This window comes from Lates calcarifer, linkage group LG3 (genome assembly GCF_001640805.2).
Source record: "Lates calcarifer isolate ASB-BC8 linkage group LG3, TLL_Latcal_v3, whole genome shotgun sequence".
NCBI lineage: Eukaryota > Metazoa > Chordata > Actinopteri > Centropomidae > Lates > Lates calcarifer.
In genome coordinates, this window is record NC_066835.1 from 14,955,660 (window position 1) to 14,980,187 (window position 24,528).

General features: G+C 39.7%; 3 protein-coding genes across 10 annotated transcripts in view; all 3 read left to right on the forward strand.

Moving 5' to 3' along the window:
- Positions 1-17: 17 nt before the first annotated feature.
- Positions 18-5,644, forward strand: setdb1a (SET domain bifurcated histone lysine methyltransferase 1a). 2 transcript variants are annotated; one of them, XM_018685018.2, is made up of 8 exons: positions 18-1,474; positions 2,332-2,427; positions 2,665-3,018; positions 3,199-3,339; positions 3,627-3,828; positions 3,965-4,038; positions 4,541-4,731; positions 4,819-5,644. In XM_018685018.2, the coding sequence occupies exons 1-8, from the start codon at positions 1,450-1,452 to the stop codon at positions 4,927-4,929; spliced, it is 1,194 nt and encodes a 397-aa protein (XP_018540534.1). In that variant the 5' UTR covers positions 18-1,449; the 3' UTR covers positions 4,930-5,644. The 2 variants fall into 2 exon arrangements, with proteins under 2 accessions (XP_018540534.1, XP_050923630.1); XM_051067673.1 differs by lacking the exon at positions 2,332-2,427.
- Positions 5,645-5,858: 214 nt separating this feature from the next.
- Positions 5,859-24,528, forward strand: part of LOC108888832 (histone-lysine N-methyltransferase SETDB1-B) — a 34,082-nt gene continuing 15,412 nt past the window's right edge. Inside the window, exons 1-10 of one of the 6 annotated variants that reach the window (XM_018685006.2) lie at positions 5,863-6,134; positions 6,905-7,079; positions 7,539-7,642; positions 7,748-8,281; positions 8,896-9,063; positions 9,860-10,061; positions 10,205-10,278; positions 10,670-10,860; positions 10,966-11,089; positions 11,190-11,426. In XM_018685006.2, the coding sequence (XP_018540522.1) occupies positions 6,910-7,079; positions 7,539-7,642; positions 7,748-8,281; positions 8,896-9,063; positions 9,860-10,061; positions 10,205-10,278; positions 10,670-10,860; positions 10,966-11,089; positions 11,190-11,191 (1,569 nt within the window). In that variant the 5' untranslated portion in view covers positions 5,863-6,134; positions 6,905-6,909 and the 3' untranslated portion in view covers positions 11,192-11,426. Of the gene's footprint in view, positions 6,135-6,904; positions 7,080-7,538; positions 7,643-7,747; positions 8,282-8,895; positions 9,064-9,859; positions 10,062-10,204; positions 10,279-10,669; positions 10,861-10,965; positions 11,090-11,189; positions 11,427-24,528 lie in introns of those variants that run through there. The other 5 variants (XM_051067684.1, XM_051067683.1, XM_051067687.1 and 2 more) reach the window with 5 other exon arrangements.
- Positions 12,161-21,278, forward strand: clk2a (CDC-like kinase 2a). Of its 2 annotated transcripts, XM_018685015.2 has the most exons (13): positions 12,161-12,373; positions 13,524-13,711; positions 13,866-14,151; positions 15,307-15,397; positions 16,271-16,337; positions 16,936-17,052; positions 17,299-17,465; positions 18,079-18,173; positions 18,338-18,467; positions 18,894-18,976; positions 19,304-19,383; positions 19,485-19,575; positions 19,707-21,278. In XM_018685015.2, exons 2-13 carry the CDS (start codon positions 13,524-13,526, stop codon positions 19,893-19,895), a joined length of 1,584 nt encoding a protein of 527 aa, XP_018540531.1. In that variant the 5' UTR covers positions 12,161-12,373; the 3' UTR covers positions 19,896-21,278. The 2 variants fall into 2 exon arrangements, with proteins under 2 accessions (XP_018540531.1, XP_018540532.1); XM_018685016.2 differs by lacking the exons at positions 12,161-12,373; positions 13,524-13,711; positions 15,307-15,397 and having other exon boundaries at positions 14,009-14,151.

The window sequence follows — 24,528 nt, forward strand, 5'->3', positions numbered from 1 at the left end:
TCACCTGAGAGAGACAGGAGCGTAACATGACTCTGCAGGACTCTAGGAAATTCAGATTTACACACACACTCTTTCATTGATGATATTTGTATCACATGTATGAGTTCAGGGCACTTTTAAACCAAAAAGAAATCATCATTACACTCATGGAAATCACAGCACATGCATCAGGTTGTATGAATGTGGGTTCTTGGCCATTTCTCCTTAGAGCTTAGATAATCTCTTTCTGTAGAGGTGTTTGTAAAAATTCAGCTCTGTGATGTACAAGCAAATAATTATTATTTTTATATAATATGTCTGCTGTAGAGATGTAACATGACATTAGAAACAGTGATTCAAAAATACCCATATCTTGGCCTTTTGAATAGGGTGGATTACTGAATGCAACCTCTGAGCCTAAGGCATCAAGGGGTTTAATCCAGTGCCTCTTTTTTCAAGTGATAACAACAAGATCTATTTCTTTAGAGCTCAGTCAGAAGTAGTGATGTTACTATCACATTTATTTGCTCATGAAAATGTTCTTTAATACTGAGTATCAGCCAACCTTAAGTGCAATCCTAGATTTATTTTTACCATGTAATTTGTTTCTATATATAATGCAGCTGTATAGTGCATACTTAAGCTACAGTAAGCTTACATTACTACATTAAAATTAATTTATAGGAAGGAAGGCCTTTTATGTGCCTATTCCCAGGGGTTCATGGTCTCATAAGCTGTCCATAAAACAGTCTGTTAATGGAGCAGCTGCTGCTAAATTTATCTCTCAAGAGTCATGAACCGTCCTCCTCAGTAATATCTGTGCAGCTATCCTGCAAAACTTTGGGGATGAGAAATCTTACAGATCTAATTGAGACTGCAGTGCTCAGATAAAACACTCAACTCCATACAGTTTTAATTATTATCATTTTGATTATTTTGATTAAAAAAAGAGATCTTGTTCGTGGAGAAACAAATATCAAATTACACTGGCTTTTGTTGCTTTGTTAAATGGACTATTTGCATGTGATGTCTATTAGAGACTTTTTTGATTGCACAAATGTAAAAATGACTTTGGTTCACGATCCTCTCCAGAACAGCTAGTGGCGGTAATGCGCCATTAGGTTGTGTGGCATAAAAAAGTCACGAAGAAAAAGCAGCAGCAGAAGAAGAAGAAGAAAACAACAATAACAAGAATAAAATGGAGAAAGCTGTGTTTTATGCTAAGTTTGTTTATCACCCTTCTTTATCAGGACGAAATAGCAGCGGAATTTATTTTGCATAATTTTCATACAACAAGAAAAGGACCGTTAAACTGTCTGCCCCTTACCTGTCAGTGCTAACAAGCTAGGCAGTGTATGCTAGTGATGCTAGCCTGAGAGCAGCTCAGCTACTGGCTTAGCTTCAGCTTTAAAACACAAATTAATCATTTGAATTGTGGTGTGACCAGACCATTTTTCTTCTTCTTTTGAAATGGATAGTCAGGACACAACAACAGGTAAGCTGTGAGTTTTGGTTCAAGTGTTAGCTACGCTTTTAGCCTTGGCGACACATCTAATGTTACTAAGTTTGTGACTTTGTTACTGGCGTTACCCTCACGGCACCCGGTAAAGTTCATTCATTTATTACTGACCGTAATTCCTAACGTTATATCTGTCAAATAACGTTAATATGAGCGTGTCTCAAACGCCGGAACTGTAAAAACAAATGTGTAAGTGTGTATGCATCCTCATCATAACAATTACCCATTGCACCTGTTGCACCCGCAGCACCAATTACAGTAACTAGAGCAACTATAACTACAGGTACTACAGTTACCTTTACGTTTATTTATATTGTTGATAATCTGCTGATTATTTTAATGATTAATTAGTATCCTTTTGGTCAATCAAACATTAGAAAATGATGAAAAATGCCTGTCGCAACCGGTCCAAGGTGATGTCCCTTAAATGTCTTATATTGTCCAACTAACAGTCCAAAACTAAAAAAATATTAAATTTATTCTCTCATTTTATATCCTTGAATCAGCAAATTTTGCAATTGTTCTTGATAAATCACTGAAATTATTATTTGAATATCAACTTAGTGATGAGATTTATGTGTAATTAACTCATCAGTTAAACAACTAATTTTCAACTCTTACATTTGTAATAACTCAACTAAGATACTTTGAACACACAGTACATTGAGTGCACAAAGGAATTTGGCTAATTTCTCTGACACCACATGTATATTATAACTGGTGTTTGGTATTCTTTATTTGCATGCCTGACGTTGTATTGACCTGATCTGAAACCCTGGCCAGGTCTCCCTTTATTTGGTTAAGTAAAGGTGAAATAAAAACGTGTGTTGCAGAGATTATAGAGGTGAATGAGAATGTTGGAGCTCCAGGAGTCTTGGGAGACGGTAGAAAACAAGAGGCAGAATCTGCTGAAGAAAGAAATAATGATAGTAAGAACATAAGTGAACACTAAACACTCATGACAACTTCCCAGTCTTTAATTTTCTTGTGTAAACAAATCCACACGTTTGAGAACCTGGAATCAGCAAAATAATCACCCAGTCGATTAATTAATTAATTTTAATTTTCCCTAAATCAACTAATTGATTCACTGACTTGTCATTACAGCTCGTAGAACACAATAATTGTTGCAAGTCACAATTTCACCAAGGCTGTTTTCTTTGCAGAAAACATATCTGCCTCCCCATGTGAGTGTGTTCCCTCCATGAATGAGACTCCCAGCAAGAGGACACAGTTGGAGAATGGCTCTGACTCTCTCACTCTAATAAAAAAAGCAGTGGTGGTCTTGACCAGACTCCCTGAGTATAAGATCAGCGCTCTACGACCTCCAACGCCTCAGCAGTTCTACAGTGAAGACGAGTTGCTCAGCAGCTCTGACTCTGATATGGAGTGGGAGCCAGAAGACGATTCTTGCGATTCAGATTTTTCCGTCTCAAACAAGAAACCCAAAATTACAAAACTGAAGAGTGACACAATAAGAACACCCGCACCGCCAACAAGCACAAACAGCAACAACAACGGTGAGGCCACAAACAACACCATCACTACCACTCACAGATGAAAACCAATGGTAAAAACAAATGACTGAAAAACAAACAACAAGTTAATAATTTCTGATGCTTATATGTTTGAATATACATATATACACATTTTTTTCCGCAAAATTTTTCCAGAAATAACCCCCATAATAATATCTTCAGCTTTTGCCCATTGCTCTCATGATACCACGAAGGTCCATCCTAACTTGCCAGAGGAAGAAGTTAAAGTGGACATGATGGTGTTGGCTAGGAAGAGGCCCATGAGATGGAAACGTGGGAAAATAGTGGAAATACTGACAAAGGGTAAGAAAAACATATTTTTCATCAGGAAACTGATAACAACAGATTAAATCTGTAAAATCAAAGCTAAAAAATCAGAGCAAATAAGCAAATCAGTTCTATTTTGATAAGCGATCAATCAAGTTGTTGACAAATGTGATTTTTATATATTTAAAAATTGAGTTTTGTACTCCTGCTCCAACAAAAAATATAATTTGAAGATGCAACCTTGTGTATTTTTAGAGAGAACTATATTTTTGACATATTGGTGATTTTACTGATTTCACTCATTGACATTTTGTTCTTTGCAGAAGATGGACGGTTGAAGTACAAAGTTAGTTTTGAAGAAAAAGGGAAGAGCCTAGTTTCTGGACACCACATCGCCTTTGACAACACACCGAAGCTGGAGCAGCTGTACGTCGGCGCTCGCGTGGTGGTGCGGGATCAAGATAACAAGTTTCGTTTCCAGCCTGGTATTTTGGCAGAACTCCCCAGTAGAAAGAACCGCTTAAGGTGTGTTTGGCTGAGTGTTTATCCCTTTATCTATAAACTACCACAATCTTTGGCAAACTAATACCTCACAGTCACAGAAAATCCAAATTAGCTTGTAAAGGTTTGACTTGATATAAAATGTATTTTCATTTTCCAGGTTCTTGGTCTTTATGGATGATCACACTCCAGTCTATGTTGGTTTACCTTTCCTTCACCTGGTGTGCAGACCATGTAAGTTTGGTTGAAATGTTTTTTTTTCCCCCCACACCTGAAGCCAACTTTTTTTATTTAATTGTATTCTGGTCGTCTGTTTTCCGGTCTGCTCCGGTTTTAATTTAAACTTAAAAACACCTGCCATGTTTATTTGTTGTTTTTATAAATTTAGTGTAAATTTCCACAACACTAAATTCATCAACGCAAAAGCATAATCATGTTGTACTTACCAGTTTACACAGTTAACACAAACACTGTTTTCATAAATGCCTCACATTAAAAGCCTAACAGTGAAACATCTGTGTTGGAAGTGATTTGTTTTACTGACAAATACTCATTATTTATATAATATGAGATGGTGCTTTTAAAGTATCCTATGGAGTTTTGGGCCATGTCTAACCCTGTGGAGCAACAAGTAGCTCCCTGTTTTGTTTGTATTGGCAAATATAGTGGCATTTGGTGAACATGTTCGTCCATTGTGACAGTAAGACGAGTGACAAGACCCTTTGTTTTTTGACAGTGGAAGATGTTTTAGAGAACATTCCGGACAGCCATCACAAGTGTTTCATTAAGCAGTACCTGAAGGACTGGCCGTACCCACATGTGACCCAGTACAGAGTTGGACAGTTCTTAAATGCAGAATTAAATGGAGTCCCGCAGAGGTGTGAGGTGCAGGTGGTCGACTGCAGCTTGGTACAGGTCATTTTTCAGGTCAGTATCATTGCTGCTGCTAAAATAATGTTCTTTCCCTCTTGTGTTTATTTGAAATATTTAACGTTGTGTTCATGTCATACTCAGGATAATCAACAAAAGGAGTGGATCTACCGAGGCTCCGTACGACTGGACCAACACAGGGCTAGGATTTTAGGATTGAATGGGGTAGAAGAATGTAACGATGACTCTGAATAAAAGCACATAGACACAGGTGAATTATAATGCTGCTCTGGAAAATGAAAAGAATCCACTTTCAATAATATCCATCATTACCGACCTAAAGTGAATGTGCCATTGGGGTGTTTGGGAAACATTTACCAAACTGTGTAGTCACAGACAAGAATATTAACTGGCCAGTGTTACATCAAATTTAATTTTTTTTCCATTATTGGAAAAAAGATTAAGCAAAATACTTGAGGTGATATTGTTGGATCATTTTGAAGAAGTGGGAGAAGGTGCTACATTTTGATGCTATGGGTTTTGTGAAGCTGGAACAACAGAGTTAGACATCACTGTAAATGTTGAATGTTGTTGATACTTATCATCCTTAAGTTGTATTAATATTATTTTGATATGTCCTGTTTGTCTTTAGTCTCGTCAGTTTCTAAGTTTTGGGAAACACTTTGTCCACCATAACCCAAAATGTCAGTGATTTAATATTCATATGCACAACAGGCAATAGCCCTTTAATTCTTTGTTGTTTTTCCGCATTTATTCAGTGATTTTCCCAGTGCTACCCAATTTGATTTCCAGTTATTTATCTGTTTTGTACAGCTTCCCCAGCTTTCTTTGTAATTCTTTTGTTTCTTTTTGTAAATAAAGAAGAAAGTTGTATATTGTACATTAGTTCATCATTTTTAAGTGTTCTAAGAACCACTTCCAGGGATATATTAAAAATATAATTTCTCAACTTCGTTGAACTTGGTCTTTTTGTTCGAGGTGATATCTAGAAAACAACACAGCAGGCTAAAAGGATATGACTAAACTAAGAAGTACTACGTACTATGTAGTACTAGTGCAATGTGCACGTACCTAATACAAACACATAGAAACATATAAATTTAATTAAAGGTGACCTGCAGACAGACTAGTTGGTCGTTTGTGCGGACGCAGGGGGCAGCAGTGAGCTCGTCCCGGCTAGATAGGCGCAGCAGTATTAAGCGAAGAAGACACTGGAAAACATTTTTGGAAAAGCTGCTCGGGGTAAAATTCATGCCGTATCATTTCGGGGTGTGTGTGTGTGTGTGTGTGCAATGCAAAACTCCTACCTTGTATAACAGAAAAGGCGCCATGGTTGAGGATTAACCGATGAGTTTGGAAAAGTTTCCCGGATATTCCTCCCCGTCAACATCAGGAGCTGGTTCTCAGTCAGTAGGATGGAACAGAGTCAGCAGAGTCAGGTAATGTAACTAGCTGCATGCAGTGGCTGCAAACAATACAAAACCAATCATGGACGTTTATACTGAGCTCCTTTGTTGTTACGTTGTGTTTTATCAGACTGCTTCCATTTCTTTCAAGTAATCAACACAACCTGCGGTAGAAACTTATCTCTTTTCAGTTTCACTTCTAAAACTGATTGCAGGACATTTTCATTCCAGAATTGCCTGGTATCTGCAGGGGTTGTACGTGTAATTTGCCTTATTTTTTTCATACAACTATATTTGGGAATTAAAAATTTATTCACTAAAGTCCCGTAGAGACTTGGGGTGAACTTTACATCATGCCACTGCCAGTATGTCTGCTATGTGATGTTGACATCCTGCAGCGTCTTTATGTAAAAGTGGCAGCTGAACACTTGTACCAAACAGTCTGAAATTAGCCAGGGCCTTCACTACAGCATCATCATCATCATTATATGCAGTGGACGCATGCAGACAATTACAGTTATGGTTACACACATGGAGTCATTAATATATGGAGTATTTGTTTTATCATCCATTCATCTCAAGGCGAAATTCTGCACAGTCTCTGTCAGTAACAGCTTTGAAAGGGCTGAGGATGTTGTCCCTGTGAGTCTGTTTGGAGAAGGGAGGTCCCATATTTAGACATTTTTCCTGTGGGACAGAAGTTCATCTGGAAAACACCCCGTGTTATCTCCAAGTTGGAATTCAGAACTGTCCTCCTTACAGCCTTGCAGCTGGCATGTGATTTGTAACCTTATGTGTTGCAGTAATTATGGAAGGGGATGAGATGGAGATGAGCAAACAGGAGCTCCAAAAGTGGATCCGAGAGAAGGTGCAGAGGAGTGAGCTGATCTCCTCAGATGTGCTAAAGAAATGCGATCGGCTGCAGTCGCTGCTGGAAAGGAGGGAGAAACAGGCCGCCCAGCTCCTGAAGCTCTGCAAGTGAGTGCTGTATTTACTTTATACTCTGTCTCAGTGTGATTTACATAGCTGGTCAGGTGTTTGGAATATAACCAATTCAGTACATTTAGTAGATTTATATTGTGTTACCAAATAGTTTTTAGTGACTGTTTTTTACTGTTTAAGACAATATACATACTAACTGGCAGGCCCTGCTCAGTGATTACAGTTCAGTGGGGTTGAAACCAGGGTTAATCTCTGCTCTGTGTAGTCTGAAAGCTCAGCGCTTATCCTGCAGTGCTCCCTAAAATAACATCAAGTGTTTCCCTTAAAGCTGACAGGAAAAGTTGAATGCCACTCTGATTTGCTTTTGCTAAATCCAAAATACCAGTGGGCTGGTCACCCTGCAGTGACTCTGACACAACATACGGAAATATTCCCAGGCCATTTGTCTACAAGAGGTTTCATGTTCTCTTACATGATGCTGTTGATGTCTTGCAGGTCTGTGGTGGCATGTGAAGAGACTGTGAAGAAACAGTACTCTCTGCTGGGATTGGAGTACAGAGACACTGATTCTGATGATGATATCAATATCACTGGCAGTGGTAAGATGTACATCATTTGTAAATGTACTCTTGGTCCATATGTGTCTGTTGACAATTGCTCAGCCAGATAACTGCTTATTTAGCTTGTTGCTTTTACCTTTGCAGGACACACACCTCCATCCCCCTGTGAGTCTGTTAACTCTGAGACTCGAGTCTTGCATTCCTCAGCTACTAATGGACTTACTCCTCTGATACCAAAGCGAAGAAAGAACCCTCTTTGTCTAAAGGAGCCAGTGGTCATCCTGACCAGACTGTCTGAAGGTAAGATCAGTGCTCTACGTCCACGAACACCCCCAAAGGACCATAGTCGAGATGAATCCTCACAAAGTTCGGATTCTGATGTGCAGTGGGAACCAGAAGAGGACTCAAGTGATTCAGATTTTTTTGTCTCAAATTATAATACTGGGACAAAAAAGAGGAGAAAAATAGATGTGAACCCTGCTAAGAGTCATGCAACACCTGAAGCTAGCACAAATACTGAGGCCAAGAGCAATAGAGAAAAAAAATCAACACCCCAGTTTAACGCTAAAGATGACGCTACGAGCAGTGCAGCAAAAACATCAGCGCCTCAAACCAATGGCAATACCAGCGCAAATAGCAATGGAACAGAAACAGCGCGGCCTCCAGGAAGCACCAAAGGTAATGTACATAAACAACACACCATACAAAAACATAAACAACCCTCAGGTTCAGAAACTTTTTTTTGCATTACTTACTTGCTTTCATATTGCTTGTGTCATGGAAAAAATAGTGAACAAGAAATATTGTTTTCAGCTGATACAGAGCTGCAGTGGACATCCTCCGCTGTTAGTTACCATTGTATTTAGTCTACTAACCAACACTGTCCTTTTGTCAGGCCTTCAGATTTGTATACTATTATACATTGTAGAGGCCATTAGTAGTGATAATATCGGCTGATTTAATATTAGAATTAATACGAACACAGATTAGCCTGCTGTCTTGTTGGCTGCCTATCAGTATGAAAACTGTTTTTGGTGCTAACCTGAGTAAATTACAGTGTTGCAGAGAAGAAGATATGGGACCGATTTCAGACACAGTTGCATCTTATTGAACCAATCACAATTAACTTATTTAACTGCCCACTAACATGACAGCTGTCTGGGTTTGTGGATATTTAGACATCACTTATCTAGAGAAACTGCTCTTTTTGTTTTAAAGAAGTATGTGTTCGCAGGAAAAGACATTCATTTACGTCATGTTCATCAGTTAATGTGTTCATTTCACCCTGACAGGAGTAACCCCTGTGTGCATCATATCACGTCATGCCCAAACCTGTGACACAGCCACCAAGACCCCTCCTGACATGCCGAAGAGAGAGGTCAAAGTGAACATGAACGTCCTGGCCAGGAGGAGAACCATGAAATGGCAGCGGGCGAAAATCACAGAAATACTAACAAAAGGTAAGAAACAAACGAAACCATGTTTAACATCACAATGCTGAATACAGTGCTACACATTAGTCCTCTACCTGACACGTATTTACGTCTGTTTAGGCAGATCTTATTATGCAGTTTTCCATCAGCTAACAAAAAATAGGTTTGTCAAAGTAGTCAGGAATATTTTCGTAACAAATGTTGATTTGTTGGAATAAATTCAAAAGTTCATACTATTAATATGAATAGTTCAACTCAAATTCTCCACAAAGCTTTAAAACTTTCTGGTACAGTAAATCACAAGCAAAAGTTTTAGGTACCCAGATCTGCAGTATCATCTCATGCCCAACTTTAGCTCATTTATTAACCAGAACTCTGTGATTGCCTTGATAGGAAACATTGCACACAATAATAATGTATTACATTTTTATTATTAAAAGAATATGATACAGTATCCTACAATTTCACAAAAATAGTGTTTGAAGGGAACTACTGCCCCTCCTTGCCTCCAGCTGCCTGTCCATGCCTGTATATTTTGAATTGTCCTGACTTTCCACTGTTGACTATAAACCTTAAGAAAACAGTTTAATAGTAATAATTCAAGAAGAGGTTCAAGAGCTTGAACAATGTCAGAGAAGAAGTGGAAAGAAAGAAAGAAAGTGGGTGGAAGAGTTTAACATACTTACATCCACAGATTCCTGATACAGCAGTATAACATTATCTAGAGAGAGTACAAGCAAATATTGAATGTTGGAGCAAAAGTGGACCATTTGTATGGTGATTAGACATGTTTTGTTTATGAAAATGTTTGCTTTCTTTACAGAAGATGGTAGGTTGAAATACAAGGTTCATTTTCTGGAGAAGGGGAAGAGCCTTGTGTCTGGTCACCACATCGCCTGGGACAGTATGCCAAAGTGGGAGCAGCTGTTTGTCGGTGCTCGTGTGGTGGTCAAACGTGAGGCTGACCAGACACACTTCTGCCCTGGTGTCCTAGCAGAGCTCCCCAACAGGAAGAACCGAATGAGGTGTGTGTGTGTTTATTTTCTTTTTGTAACAAATTACTTAAATTATAAATTTTGATGATCCCGTTTATGAAGAAAAAAAAATCACTTTAATTTTTTGCTTCAGCCAAACTATGGTTTGATCATTTTTTCCCCTTATTTTCCAGGTTCCTGATCTTTATTGATGATCACACACCTGTCTATGTTGCCCTACCTTTTTTTCACCTGGTGTGCAAACCATGTAAGTTTCATACAAGAACTGGTTTTGAGGATTTATTTCAGTGATGATGGTTGGATATGTTCGGTCAATTGTGACAGCTTTTTGAAAACTTGAGTGTGGATGGGAAAAGCCATTTTGAATTGATCTCAGGCTGATGTTGTGTCTTGCACTTTTCTTTGTTTCATCATGATATATAAACATAACTCTGCATTATATTAAAAAACCCTGTTGATTCTGACCTTTGCTCAAATCCAGCTCCAAAGTTGATCCAATAATAACATTTACCGTATTGTAAATATGAAAATTTGTTCTTCATATGCTGAAGAATGAAAACTAATTCCTGTTATTCAGCAGTAAACTCTGTCCTCAGTGGAGGGAGAATGACAGACTTTGGGGTTTTTTTCTGTGACAGTGGAGGAGCCTTTGGACGATATTCCAGACAACACCCACAAGGATTTCATGAAGGAGTATGTGAAGAGCTGGCCTTACCCACCTCAGACCCAGTACAGGGTTGGACAAATAATTAATGCAGAATTTGAAGGAGTTCAGCAGAAGTGTGAGGTGCTGGTGGTCGACTGCAGCTTGATACAGGTTGTGTTTCAGGTCAGTACATTTAGACTCTTTAAAGCATTTGCAGTTGGATTCTTGACGTTTTTATCCTGTTACATATATGCATCAGTTATATACCTGATGTGTTGTCATGCTCAGATGGATCAACATAAAGAGTGGATCTACCGGGGCTCCATGCGCTTAGAACACATGATTAATATGAGGGAGCATCTGGAATTGAAAAAGGAGGAGAAGCAGAAGAACAAATCTACCTCAGGCAACTGTAAACACAGTTACTACTCTAAAACAAAACATGCAGTTATTCAAGTTATTCCCAGTGAATTATTTTTCTCCTCTTTATTTTTCTGTATTGTGTACTGCAGAATCGTCAAAATCTCGATGGTGGCTGCTGCTGCAAAACCTCACCTCAGAGCTCAGCAATGTCCAGGCGGTACGGTGGATGCGACTCAAAGGTGCTACTGAAGACTCTGCCCGGCTGGAGTTGCTTGAAACTGTCACACTGTCTTGAAGTCATTTAAGTGTTGATTTAATTGTTTTTAAGTGGAATTGTATTATATTTTGTGTGTTTTTAAATAAAACAATTGTCATACAAGCTTTAACTCACAAATGTGGTTAATGGAAACAGCAGCTATTTTAGATGCACATAAATATAAAAAACTACAAACTTTTTGCAAGGTTGCAAACATTAACATAAATTATTTTCATTATGAATACATAGTTCAGTGTATAAAATATGATAAAATAGTGAATTGTGCTCATTGTTATTCTCTGAACCCCATACCCAAATTACTTCATTGTGTCTTCAAATTTTAAGTTTACTTTAATAGAAAACTGACAAACTAGCAAATATTCACGTGAGCATTTGATACTAGGATATATTTGTCAAATGAAATAAACCATGAAAATTATTAGTCAGTTGATCAATTAATCAACAAATAATTTAAGCTCTAGAGTACTGGTTCTGGCTTCTGTGTGATTGGGGAAATAATGTCATGCACAGTTGGAGTCAATTTTTGATCTGGAGCCCCATAGGAGGTTGATCTGGTCATTGATACTGAGTCAAAATTGTGAAATGCGTTTTAAAAAAATGAAATAAGTTAAACTTTGACAACATAGCGAGACAAGCCAAAAATAATGATAAATCAAAATTGAGATAGTAAGTAAATTTTCTTTAATTACATAAATATTTATCCATCATAATAATTATCTATCACTAACACATTCCTGGTCATCTGATGAAAGGAAATGACATTTTGACTTTAAAATGTGTGCACAACTGTTACTTATAACTTGAGCGTAGTAGGGTCACTAGTCATCTGTGGTTGTTCGTGTACTCACAGGACTGAATTAGACTTGAGGCGCAGGGAGGCGTTAGCACCTCTAGTCTGAACCAGAACTAGCTGCATTGGGCAGACAGGAAAAAATAGCTGGCCGTCTGCTAGCAACATAGCTCTGAACCTCAGGCTAGCAAGAAGATAAAAGAAAGAACTGGATCGCCACCACGGATTTCTTGTGGGATAAACGGACGGGCCTCGCTGCTAAAACGGTAAATATTATACGTGAACCGCTTTCGCGTCGTTAAACGAGCCACATTCCGATCAAACGGTTAGCACGGCGGCTAGCGTAGGTAGGTGTTTAGCTGGTGAACGTAGCTAAGCTAAGATGGCGGTCAAATTATTTACATTAGCTAATGTTGCTATCAGAGCATGCTAACTCCCAGTACGTCGCTTGTTGGCCAGTTAGTTCGCTGGTTTGAGTTTAGATATATTGCTGCCGTTGGTATGTCGGTGTTTGAAAACGAACACATATTTATAGTACTTTATGTCCAAGTGCTTAGTGAAATTAACAACGTTAACGGCAATGTTACTAAACGTGAGTATTGCACCGTTTTCATGGTATGAAAAAAGCATAAGCGACGCTTGTAGAAGTGTAACATTAACATCAGTGATTATCTTGTGATATGAATCTAGTTTCATTAACGCTTAACCGGTGATGGCATAATGTTACAATTACTAATGAGTTCCAAGTCAGTGTGTTTGTTGTTTACAGTCGTATGAAGCGCTACTGCATTTACGCCATTTACAGTGGTAGGTTGTTAGTAGTTAAACAGGATATACCACAGTTATTAAAAAGCATTTGATCACTATTCCGTCGTTTCACATATCGCGGGCACGCCTCAACAGTTGTCTGTGTCGCTGCAACTATTTTTGCACAGATTTAGAGGCTGCATGCTTCTCACTGCACATTAAAGTTGGCAGTATGTGTCTCTGTGGTTTGCTGTATCCAAATGTAGGTTAGGCCCTCAACACAAGCACGTTTTTTATCTTTATGTTTACCTATACTGTTGTAGTCAGTCAGCCCTCTGATTTTATCTGATCTGATTATAAGGTGCAGTCTGATCTAACATGTAACCCTTTTTATACAGTTGAATTTGTGGTCACAATTTTCTGTCTATTTAAGCTGCTTTTCTTACCAACTCACACAAACCAGTAAGAGTCTGGCAGGGGCCAGAGGAAACATTTGAACAGAACCACCTGTAAAACAAAGGGTTTTCTAAATTTGACTGTATCTGCTCCCTGTAGTTATTAACTCAACAAGCATTTCATTAATTTAAAAGGGCATTTTAGCTGTCTTGTCTTCTGTATTTGTTAACACAGGAATTATATTTTTTGTATGTCCTTCTAACAATCCATTAGATGCCTCACACAAGACGGTACTCGTCTTCGGACAGAGACAGTCGAAGCAGCTACCAGGACCGCTACAGAGACAGAGACAGAGGGCGAAGACACCGGCACAGAAGATCGCCCACCTACTCATCCAGCAGTGACAGAGACAGAAAGGGACGGGGACACAGACAGGAAGGAAGCTATGTACGCTCAAGGAGGTATGTTTGTATCTATAGTTAGATTTGTTTGGTTTGTTACACTGAAAATTAATTTTATAGTACCAACTTTTCAGATCTTTTTTTTGTTTGTTTGTTTTAGGTTTGTTTAGGTGTCATTCTGTAGGTTTTAATGCTTGACTGTCCTATGTTTCAGTCGTAGTTATGACAATCGTTCAACGGAGCACCGGCCATTTGACCGAAGATACTGCGAGGGATACAGACGCTTGGATCAGAGCCGAGATCGAGACCGTGACAGAGACAGGGAGCCACATGGAGCGGCTGAAAGTTACTATACACGCGACTTCTCCCCAAATATGTACGACTACCGACGCGGGCGCGAGAGGGAGCGTGAACGGGATGAGTCGTACAGGCGGAAAGGCAGCAGGCGTAAGCACAAACGAAGGCGGCGTAGAACCAGGTCCTATAGCCCATCCTCCTCGGTGAGTACAGCCATACCTGAGACTGTGTCTTAACTCTCCTCATCCTCTCTCTTTCCATCTCTGTCTCTTTCACTCAGCTCTTTCTGTCTCTGTCTTTCCCTAACCATTTCTTCTTCGCAGCCCCTGGAATTGGTAAGTAGTACAATCTTTATGATTTGTTTTTGTTTTGTCAGGGGGATTTTGTTTTAACTTTTTTTTGTTTAAGTGGGTTTTGTTGAAATTGGCAGGTTCTTTTTGGCAGAGCATTTTCATTTTTATGCAGACACTTTTTCATTAGTTTATTAATGATCAACCACTAATTCTTGCTGCTCTTCAGATACACAGCCACCATAGATTTCTTAACTTCTTAACTGCAACTTAAATTACACTTAATTATGTATCTGTGGCCTTACCTTTCATAAAAATGTACGTAGAAGTTGTCTTGTGTTTGAAAAGGCTTAAATGCCCGTGGTAGCATTTGGTCGGCCACTTGAGAACTTTAGTGCAGAAAGACTGAAGAAAGTGAAAATGTTCTACCAAACATCATGCTAAATTCAGATTTAAATTGAACATGGTTTGGTTGTTAGAATTCACTGGCATTTAAAATGTCATAGATTTGCTAAAATGCCTTTTTTTATTTGGCCACACATGTATTAAGTAGTATAAGTGAGCAAGGGGTTGAATTTAATGTAGAATACATGTTGAGGTTATCTCTATATGTCTCCTTTTTGATTACATATGGTCCTCTCATTTTATTTTCCATCTTGTTTAATCTGAAAAGTCAGCCTGATAAGTTTTGAATTAGTTATTTTACTGTCTTAATTAGTTTTTGCGTTGATGAATGGATTTGCCAGTTGCTTCCTTGTTTGTAAGCAGCTGTGGTTTAAAGGTAGAGGGGGGAGAGAAGCAGAGGACAACATGTGATCTTTGACTTGTTCCCTTGCACTATATCCCTATCGTTATATATTTCCTTCACGTGGTGTCATGCGTGAATCGCCCCATGACCACCAAACCCACCTACAACCACAACTACATCAACTACCGCCAACACCACCCTCTTCCTCCCTCCTCGTCTACCTGTGCCGCCTGACGCTGTGGCTGCGGCTGCCCCTGAAATCCCCCTGTTCCCTTTGGTCGTGTCGTGACCTGCTGATGGCGGTTTGGGTGTGAAAACAGCGGAGCGACAGCCGGACGCGGGCACTGAGTGTGAGGGACGACGAGGAAGGGCACCTGATCTGTCGGAGTGGGGACGTCCTGCAAGAGAGATGTACTCACTGCCACTACTCTATCGTAACCCTTCTCCATATGAGTATTAAAGCATAGAGCATTTACATGACATGGGAGTGCCTGATGATGATGATGCCTTGCTAGAATGCTCTTCGCTCTAGCTGAAATAGCAGGGTGGATTGCAAGAATGTTGAAGAATTTAGGAGGGACTTTAGATACTTTCTCTGTTTTGTTCTAGGATTTTAAGCTGTGGAGCATTTTCTATGTTTCACAGGTTATTTGACTTCCCTAAACATAGATCCCATTTGCAGCTGTTTGTCTCTGTTGTGTTTTAGATTAAAACTCAGTTACACTTTTAAATCTGTAACTTCAGCTAGCTATTTTCCACCACAAGGGTTTTAGGGATTTTGTTAATTTGTTTTTAGTCAACATCTAACATGCACATCACCTATTCCTAGCATCCCTTATAGTACAACTGATGCCCATATAGACAGTACATTTATACTAACACTTTTGTTACTTTCAAGGTCATGCATTGTTAAGTAAAAATACTAATCATTTTTCCAGTTTTACACTCACGCCCCGTGTCCTTTTGGACAAAGACAGACACATCTTGAAAGGATGTGCCCTCATTTTCGATGGCTGCAAATTGGTCATCAAACGAAGGGAGCACTTTACATTTGCCCCCCTCATCATAGAGCAATGCATCTGATTATCATAGATTACCTCAAAGTGTTTCAAGCCTGCCAGATTGAATAGGCAGCCATTTGAAAAGGGGATGGGCGCTAGCATGGATACGCCTGTCTACACTTTTGCATTATGTATTCTTGCTTAAGTCCACATGTTTAATGCTCCTGTTCTTTCTTTCCCTGCTCTCCCTTTCTCCTCCTCTTCTCTCTGTGTTGTGTTGCAGATGAGATTGTCAGCACTTTGGGGGAAGGCACCTTTGGGAGGGTGATGCAGTGCATTGACCATCGCAGGTGTGTGTGTGTGTGTGTGTGTTTGTGTGTTTGTGTATGTCAATTTAAGCTGAAAAACAACAGCTGTCAGCCTCTGGGGTCCTATTTCCAAGACCCCCAGTAGGGAATATTTACTCACAGTTTTTGTGTTGTGTTTGTCAGGAGTTAGACTTTAGCAGAATGAGATGGGGAAGTAGTAGATAGTAATATTTAACATCTGCATTTAATGAAGTTTACCACTATTGTTTAGTGTTTCCATTGGCTGTTTATTTAAAAGGTACTCCGTCAGATTTACCCCATTTTATTTCTGCTACCTTTGTTGATTTCATGGCACAGTTTACTACAGGCAAATTCTAGGCTAATGTCTTTTCACTAGCTGGAGCTAGTGACCCCCCTTTTTGTCCTCAAATAAATAACATGTAGAGTAGAGACTTTTCTAGCATAGTATAAACTATTAACTCCTACGTTTTAACTGTAAAGTCAAACAAATCATAACACTTTGGTGTTATGAACTGTGTACAGTCAGGCCCTTTTTGGGGAACTGCATCTCCTTCTCAGAGTGAAGTTTACAAACAAATGTGGTGTCTGGTTTGTGTTTAATTACCTCTTGTGTTTACAGGGGAGGAGCCCATGTTGCCCTGAAAATAATCAAAAACGTGGAGAAGTACAAGGAAGCAGCTCGTCTGGAGATCAACGTATTGGAGAAGATCAATGAGAAGGACCCTGATAACAAATTGTGAGTTTTTAATAAGTACTGTTGTGCTGCAATTAAATGAACTTAATTTATTAGTAACATTGCTTTCACCAACACCATTTTCCTTATTTGAGCGGCGCTGACAGCACATGCCACTGACCAATATAACTTTGCTCATGTCAGTAGGCTCATCCTTCTCTGTAACCTTTTTAAGATTTACCTAGAAATGTTGTATCAGGCATATATGATTCACTACATCAAACCTCTTGTATCCTGTTTGCTTTGCAGTCTGTGTGTACAGATGTACGACTGGTTCGACTACCACGGTCACATGTGTATCTCCTTTGAGCTGCTAGCTCTCAGCACCTTCGACTTTCTAAAAGAAAACAACTACTTGCCCTACTCAATTGGTCAGGTCAGACACATGGCCTACCAAATCTGTCTCGCTGTAAAGTGTAAGTTTTTTAATGTCCTCTGTTTGATTTTTAGAACATAAACTTATTTTATTAGGAAAATGAAAACTGCAGAAATATCAACTTATTGCTGAGTTGAAACAACCAACAGAACATGTTCAGCAAATACACTCTGACTCCTAGAACTTAAACTTTGAAGTTGTTTTCCAACAAACACACCCATTGACATCTTGACATCAGTCGCATACATGTGGAGTGACTGGAGTAAAAGCAGCTGTTGTTTGTGCCTTTAACCACATGAGGGCATTATGGCTCTAAAGTGAACTGTGATTCTTACTAGGCTTCTTAAGAGATAATAATGCTGCATAAATCCTGGCCATGACTATTAAGTTGTTCAGTTTACTGTTTCACATGTCAGTATCTGGATGGATTCTATTCTTTTTATTATTCTTAATGTTGTTCCTAAGGTTATTTATTGGTTTAGTTTTAGTAAACACTATTATCATCTATTATGTTGTACTAATATATTTGATCTAATCTGAGAGGAATTAAAATTAGCATACTGAATGTTAAGAAGATGTATTGAATAATGTAGCTCAAAGTTCACTTCCTGTCAAATGTGAAAGACTAAATATGCAATGTTTTTTCTCCACAGTTCTCCATGACAATAAGCTGACACACACAGACCTAAAGCCTGAGAACATTCTGTTTGTCAACTCAGACTTCACAATGTCCTACAATGTAGAGAAGGTAAGAGGCAGTAAAAAGGGCTCATGAATAAATATGACATACCTGCTGCTGTGGCTAGTAACTATTCCACATCTACTACTGCAACAAAGTTTGCATAAGACTTTGTAGGAGAGTCAGTTCAAGTTCAGTTGTTCTGAGAAATACTTGTGTTGCCTGTCTTGCAGAAACGTGAAGAACGGACGGTTAAGAGCACAGCAGTACGTGTAGTGGACTTTGGCAGCGCCACTTTTGACCATGAGCACCACAGCACCATTGTATCCACACGGCATTACCGTGCCCCTGAGGTTATACTAGGTGAGAGTTACTGTAAGCTGTTGGCCATGAATTCATTGAAAACACCAATTCTCAGAAAGTCCTGTATGATTACTTCCACAAATCACAAGTCCAATCAAAACAACGAACATATATTCAATGGGGAAATCAGTTTGGAGATGTGCAGATGTGCCTGTTTCAGTTGACACAACTCAACTGTTCACACTTTACTCTATAGCTCAGGTTTTTACCTGGAAGTTCCTGTAGAAACTGGTTTTGTCCAAATAGTTGGCACAAGCACAGCTCAGCATTCCTGCTTGAATTACTCTGATGAAAAGAATTTTAAGGTTCTTTATTCTGCAGGAAATAAGGTGTCAGCAAGTCTTAACCCAAGCCTGGAGTTCTCACCATATGTGATACATTTTTATTAGTATTTGTAAGTATTCATTGTGTGTTTTTGTCCTTCAGAGCTGGGCTGGAGCCACCCCTGTGATGTGTGGAGCATTGGCTGTATCCTGTTTGAGTACTACCTGGGCTTCACCTTGTTTCAGGTACAACAGCAGCCTACTGCTGCCAGCAGGTTGCCACCAATACCATAGCTAATAAACAATAAATAAGGACTGGCATCCCACTCTGAAATACTTGATAAATGTGGCCCTGTATTTTGCCAAACACACAAATGTGACACACAGCAGCAATTAGTTGATCCGGTTGTTAACCTGGTAGGAATTAACCCTTGCCGCCACTTGTGAGCTCTGACTGTATGTAGCAGGAGAATCAGCAGCAGATAAACCCTGATTATCTTCTGAATCAGTCACCCTTTCTGTCTTGTTCTCTTTGCTGCTGAATCAAGATTATCTAATTCACACTTCTTTCAGACTCATGACAACAGGGAGCATTTGGCCATGATGGAGAGAATCCTGGGACCAGTGCCCTCTAGGATGATTCGTAAGACGAGGTGAGAGAACATAAAAACCCACCAAAGTGGTTCACCTTCTGTGTTGAAATCAACATGTATACATTCGGACAGTGCTCACACTGATGTCTATACTCTCTCAGGAAGCAGAAGTACTTCTATCGTGGCCGTCTGGACTGGGACGAGAGCTCCTCAGCGGGGAAATATGTCAGAGAAAACTGCAAACCTCTGCGGGTAAGAGGAGGAGATGTGCAGAGGGAAAGGAACGCACTAAAGGAGTGTCTTTGTCTTATACTACTGCTCCTCTACTGACAGTCACTAAATATTCCCTGTCATCTCTTTTGTCCTCTCTGTCTTTCCATCAGCGGTATCTGCTCTCGGAGGCGGAGGAGCACCACCAATTGTTTGACCTCATTGAAAGCATGTTGGAATATGAGCCCTCTAAGAGGCTGGCACTGGCTGACTCCCTCAAACACCCTTTCTTTGAGAATGGTGGCATTGGTGAGGCAGCGGGCAGCAAGAACTGGGAGGGCAACAGAGACATCAGCCGGTGACCCACAAGCCTCCAAAGACTGAATGACAGAGGAGATCAAGTCTTTTATATGTGAACAGGTGAACTGTTGAATTAATAGGGGCTTCGGACGTTTTCTGTCGTTTTTCTTTTAAGCATGGACACCTTAATGTCTCGCTCCTCCATCCCGTCCCTCTGATGTCCACCTCTGCAGCCACAAGAGGCATGTGTTTTCTTTTTTTTCAGCAGCAGAGAGACCAAAATAACCCACAAAGACTGGAAACGAGTCAAGATTAATTTTTTGTAGGGGTCACAGCCTCAGTAGAGGACAAAAATCTTAAATGGAAGATTATTTGAACCCAAAGTAGCCCTCTATGCAGCTCCTGTCTTCCTTTTGACTTCTGAACCACCTTTTTCCCTTCCGTCCGTCATATAATTTTCATCAGCATGTGAAGAAAATAATTCACCCCACTTAGGAAATAAGCACCACTGCACTCAGTCATAAGAAAACTGTTATGGAGAAGAAATGTCTTCTGATTCTGAAGTCTAAGGAAAGGGTAAAAGGGAGATAGAGCTGTATATGCAGCACAGGTCCTCACCTGCATAATTCTAAACATAGAGACACACAGGATATTCAATTATGCTAGCAACAAATCAGCAAAAGTGAATATCAAATTTCCCTGGCAAGAATCTCTAGCAGAAGCAAGTGTCTCAGGTTTATGTTTACGTTTTTGTTAAGTGAGCACTTGCACTGTGTATAATTTTTCATGTGTCTTTTTTTTAATGTATAAAAGGGTTGTCCTCTGCATGGAGACTATAGCCCTTAATCTCCAGTCATTAGGCCTCTTATTATTCGCCAGTGAGATAATAATGGTGATGGACACTCCACACACACAGGCCTCTGTAGCCTGTCTTATTGATAGATATGTCTGTTTGTTACGGTATGCAATGCTTTCTGGGTATGCGAGTGTGTGTGTGTGTGAGTGAGTGTGTGGGTGTGTATAGAGGTGTGGATGGAGCGGGTGACACTTTCACATCAATGTTTGCTAAGAGACTTCTTAGTAGTTCAGCATTAGTCATAGGAACATTCTCATATACAAAAAAAACAAACTGCCTTTTTTCATGTGTGATATGGTCAGACCTGAAGTCTCTCCATTGAGGTTAAGCACACAGCTCCTGGTGGTAGCCAATGAGCCACACACAACTCCTGTCGACGTATTTATTTTGAGTTCCAGTAGGTCATAGTCCCCACCCCCACACCTGTAAATGACTTGTTTTTTTGTATGAAATTAAAGCGTATAAAACTGTATATATGTATGATTGTGTAGAATTAAAGTTAAGTCCTCCTTGCCAGAGGCTTATGGTGCTCTCAGTATCAGTTTGGGCCCCTGGTAGCTTAAAGGAGGTGTTCTGTCTTTAAATACCACCACTGTGTCTGAGTCCATCTCTTACCTCACTGACTAGTACCACTGTTAGATGATTTACTACTTTAAGATCAGAGGGGTGGCTGAAATATATATGGGGACACAAGGAAAATCCCGTGTCTAAATGTTTTCAGCAGGTCCTAGAAGTTATATGTGAATGGAACATTTATGTGTATTTGCAGCTCAAAAATTTATGTGTAAATTATTTTTCTTTAGATAATTCTTACAGATCATATTTCTTTGAAACAACTAGATGCTATTTTGTTTTTACAGTTGGGCCACAGGACTTAGACCTTCAAGCCACTGTTGTTTTAAGTAGCTCAAAGAAACTTTCAGTCACCAGTTTTTAGTGCAAAGCTTGCAGGGACCCTGAAGCTAATCATCATTCCAAAATAAAACCACTCTTGACCCTAGGTAACTTTTGTTCAAAACTAATCCCTATTTCATCTCCTTCTAAACCTGAGCTCAGCTGTTGCCCTGTCCAATGGACATGGGGGAAGATCTGCTGCAACAGGTGTATGGATGCTCTGTCATGAAAGCTTCCCCATCTGTCGGTAACATGCCGGTCTCTTTTATTAACCTCACTGACGGTCTGCATTCCTTCTCCCTTCACCTTTGAGCCATTCATGGATAGATCATTCTGCTAAGGGTTATAGTAACAGGTGTAGAGCCTCCTACTATACTGTTAATATATAGAAATGTAATTGGCAAAGGGCCCTGTTACACAACAGGATTCCAGGGTAAAAATAATATATGCCTCGACTGTTTAAAACTGTTTACTGTTCAGTTTAGCCACTCAGATGAGTTGTTAAATAACAATTTTAGGTTTAATCCCTTCCTGTCAGAGAAGTAGAAATCAAAGTGTAAAAGAAATGTGAGAGAAATATATGAAGTAATAGGATGATGCTGTTAGACTGAAAAAGCCACAACTTAAAGCTAGTTCTCTGTGCCCTTTGTCAATTTGAAACACAGTTGTAGGTAGAAATATCAGATATTTGAAGCATCAAAATTAATTGGGTGGAGGGCCTGAAAGTTATTTCTCCCAAGACCTGGACTCAGTTCTGAGTTCACTGAGTGAGTGAATGAATCAATGAATGAAATGAGTCATTCAGCTTTGTGACTCAGGTGCTTAATGTTTCCCGTCAATGAAGCTGCCTTCCTGTCCTCAGTGGGGGGGAAAGAAGAGATCCTTCTTGCGTCATAAAAGCATCACCTTCCACCATCTGTGTACGCTCCATCTGTCTGGCCCCCTCTGACACTGTATCACCAAAATTATCTCATCAGCTGTTCCTCAAATGGAAATTATACAGGTACTTGCTACTGAAATTAAGAATGTGAATTGTGAACTAACTATGTTTTACCCTTTTTAACCCTGTGCTTTAAGCGTAATGACCTGATATGAGCTTTTTCAGTGGTCAAATGTAAACAAGCTGCTGTTTTCCTGAGCAGGTTTGCTTGGAGTTGCTCTGTTGTTAATGAGATAAACAACTCTTGCGTCTTCAGTTAATCCTGTTTGAGGACCATGGAGGTCATCAGTCAAATCCCCATAAGAGCAGACAGAGCAGAAGTGTACACGAGTTGAAGTACAGGAAGTAATGCCACACATGGACTCTGCGCTTCACGGCTTTGACAAACGATTCTAGCAGCAGATTGTGTCAACAGGAGATAGCGCATGCAGGTGAGTCAATTATTTCTTTAAGACATATATATATTATATTGTGTTAATTTGCACTTTTAAAATGTGCCAACATTAGAAAACAAGAACACAGCTGTGTAGGGAACTTTAAAGAAATGAAAGCAACATGAGAGAATAATGCTGTTAATAAAAGTTGATGTTATTCTTCGTTGGCATAATTGATGTTCTTTGTATTTGCAGATAAAAGCCTCATTCCTGGTGTAAATTAAAAGAAGTCGGACATTTGTCCAGGACGTAGAAAGAATAAAGACACCAGTGTGTAATCCTATGTGCTGACACTGTCACAAAGCCGGGGAAACACCACCACGAGACAAACTCTGAAAAATGGATTCCCTCATGTCACTGGGTGCTCCCCTGAAGCAGTTCACCAGCTGTGTGTCGGGGAAAAGCACCTCCAACAACAGAGGGGCCAAGAGGAGCCAATCTGTCCGCAGAAGCAGCTTCGCCCGCAGGAAGAGCATCAGTAGGAGGAGAAGCCTTCCCTGCAGCAACCAGAAAGTCCCTGACTCCTGGCTCAGAGTGTACCAGGCTGAACTGAAGAGAGAAAGGTACGGTGACTCAGTAGATCTGTTTCAAAAATGAACAGAAATGAAATTCATAAATTAAAAGTGATATAATGAGCTATAAAACAGGTATTTTAGTCGGTTATGGTGCTAGTTTCTTTCCAATTAGATGTGCAATAATTAGTTTAATTGTTACTGTAGTGTTTTAACAATCTGATAACAAAGTTAAAAGTTCAGTCACTGTCTTGTTATCCAGCTGAGACTTGGCCAGACAGACTTGGCTTAACGAGGATAAGGCTGTTCCTCACATGAATAAGCTGCTCGCCCATGTGCCATGCTTAACGTTACCCTGTGCTATTTTCCAAAGGAAACGACAGCAAGCCATACTGGCCAAGAAGAGCACTGAGAGGACGGTCAGAAAAACTCACTTCAGGAGCCACCACTGCCTCCCACGGGTAGGTGACCAGTGAAAATCAAAGTAAAATATTACGATTTTTACTCACCAGTATCAAAATCTAACACTTTTCTCCCACTTGCAGCAGACCACCACAGCTAGAAAACCGGCCCCAGCAAAGGATGATTCCTTCTTCGGAGCCTTCCAGGGCCTCAGTCTGGACGGACTGATGGGAAGCACAACTGGATCTCCTGCTGCTCCTGCCGCGGGTGGAGGAGATCAATGTAAAGTCATGTGAGACACAATACTTTGGGACAATCAGATCAGACTGTTAAAATGTTCCTCATGCTCAAGAGACTTAAAAGAAAAAGGGCTCATGGAAGAAAGGTGATTTGGGTTGAAAATGAAGGTGAACTTGTTTGGATTATTGTCTTTATTGTATTTAGAAACTGTATCACTTAGGAAAGACAATATTGCTTGTTCTTGATTCCTTGCTGTACAGTGTCTCAATCTTTGTCTGTTTTATGACTCCGCTGAGCCTGAAGGCAATCATTAATATGACTCCAGCTGAAAAACTTCTCAGTACCTCTAATGACCTGCAAAAGCAAACGTAATAAATGACTTGTATCTGAGTTTGAACCTCATGACTTCTTTTCTTA

Excerpts from the sequence above, each read along its gene's own strand:
- clk2a (XM_018685015.2), top strand. The coding sequence starts at position 13,524 with ATGCCTCACACAAGACGGTACTCGTCTTCGGACAGAGACAGTCGAAGC. Across the intron at positions 18,468-18,893 it reads TGCCCCTGAGGTTATACTAG|AGCTGGGCTGGAGCCACCCC; the intron begins GTGAGAGTTACT and ends TTTGTCCTTCAG. Across the intron at positions 19,576-19,706 it reads AAAACTGCAAACCTCTGCGG|CGGTATCTGCTCTCGGAGGC; the intron begins GTAAGAGGAGGA and ends TCTTTCCATCAG.
- setdb1a (XM_018685018.2), top strand. The coding sequence starts at position 1,450 with ATGGATAGTCAGGACACAACAACAG. Across the intron at positions 3,019-3,198 it reads CACAAACAGCAACAACAACG|CTTTTGCCCATTGCTCTCAT; the intron begins GTGAGGCCACAA and ends TAATATCTTCAG. Across the intron at positions 4,732-4,818 it reads TGGTACAGGTCATTTTTCAG|GATAATCAACAAAAGGAGTG; the intron begins GTCAGTATCATT and ends TGTCATACTCAG.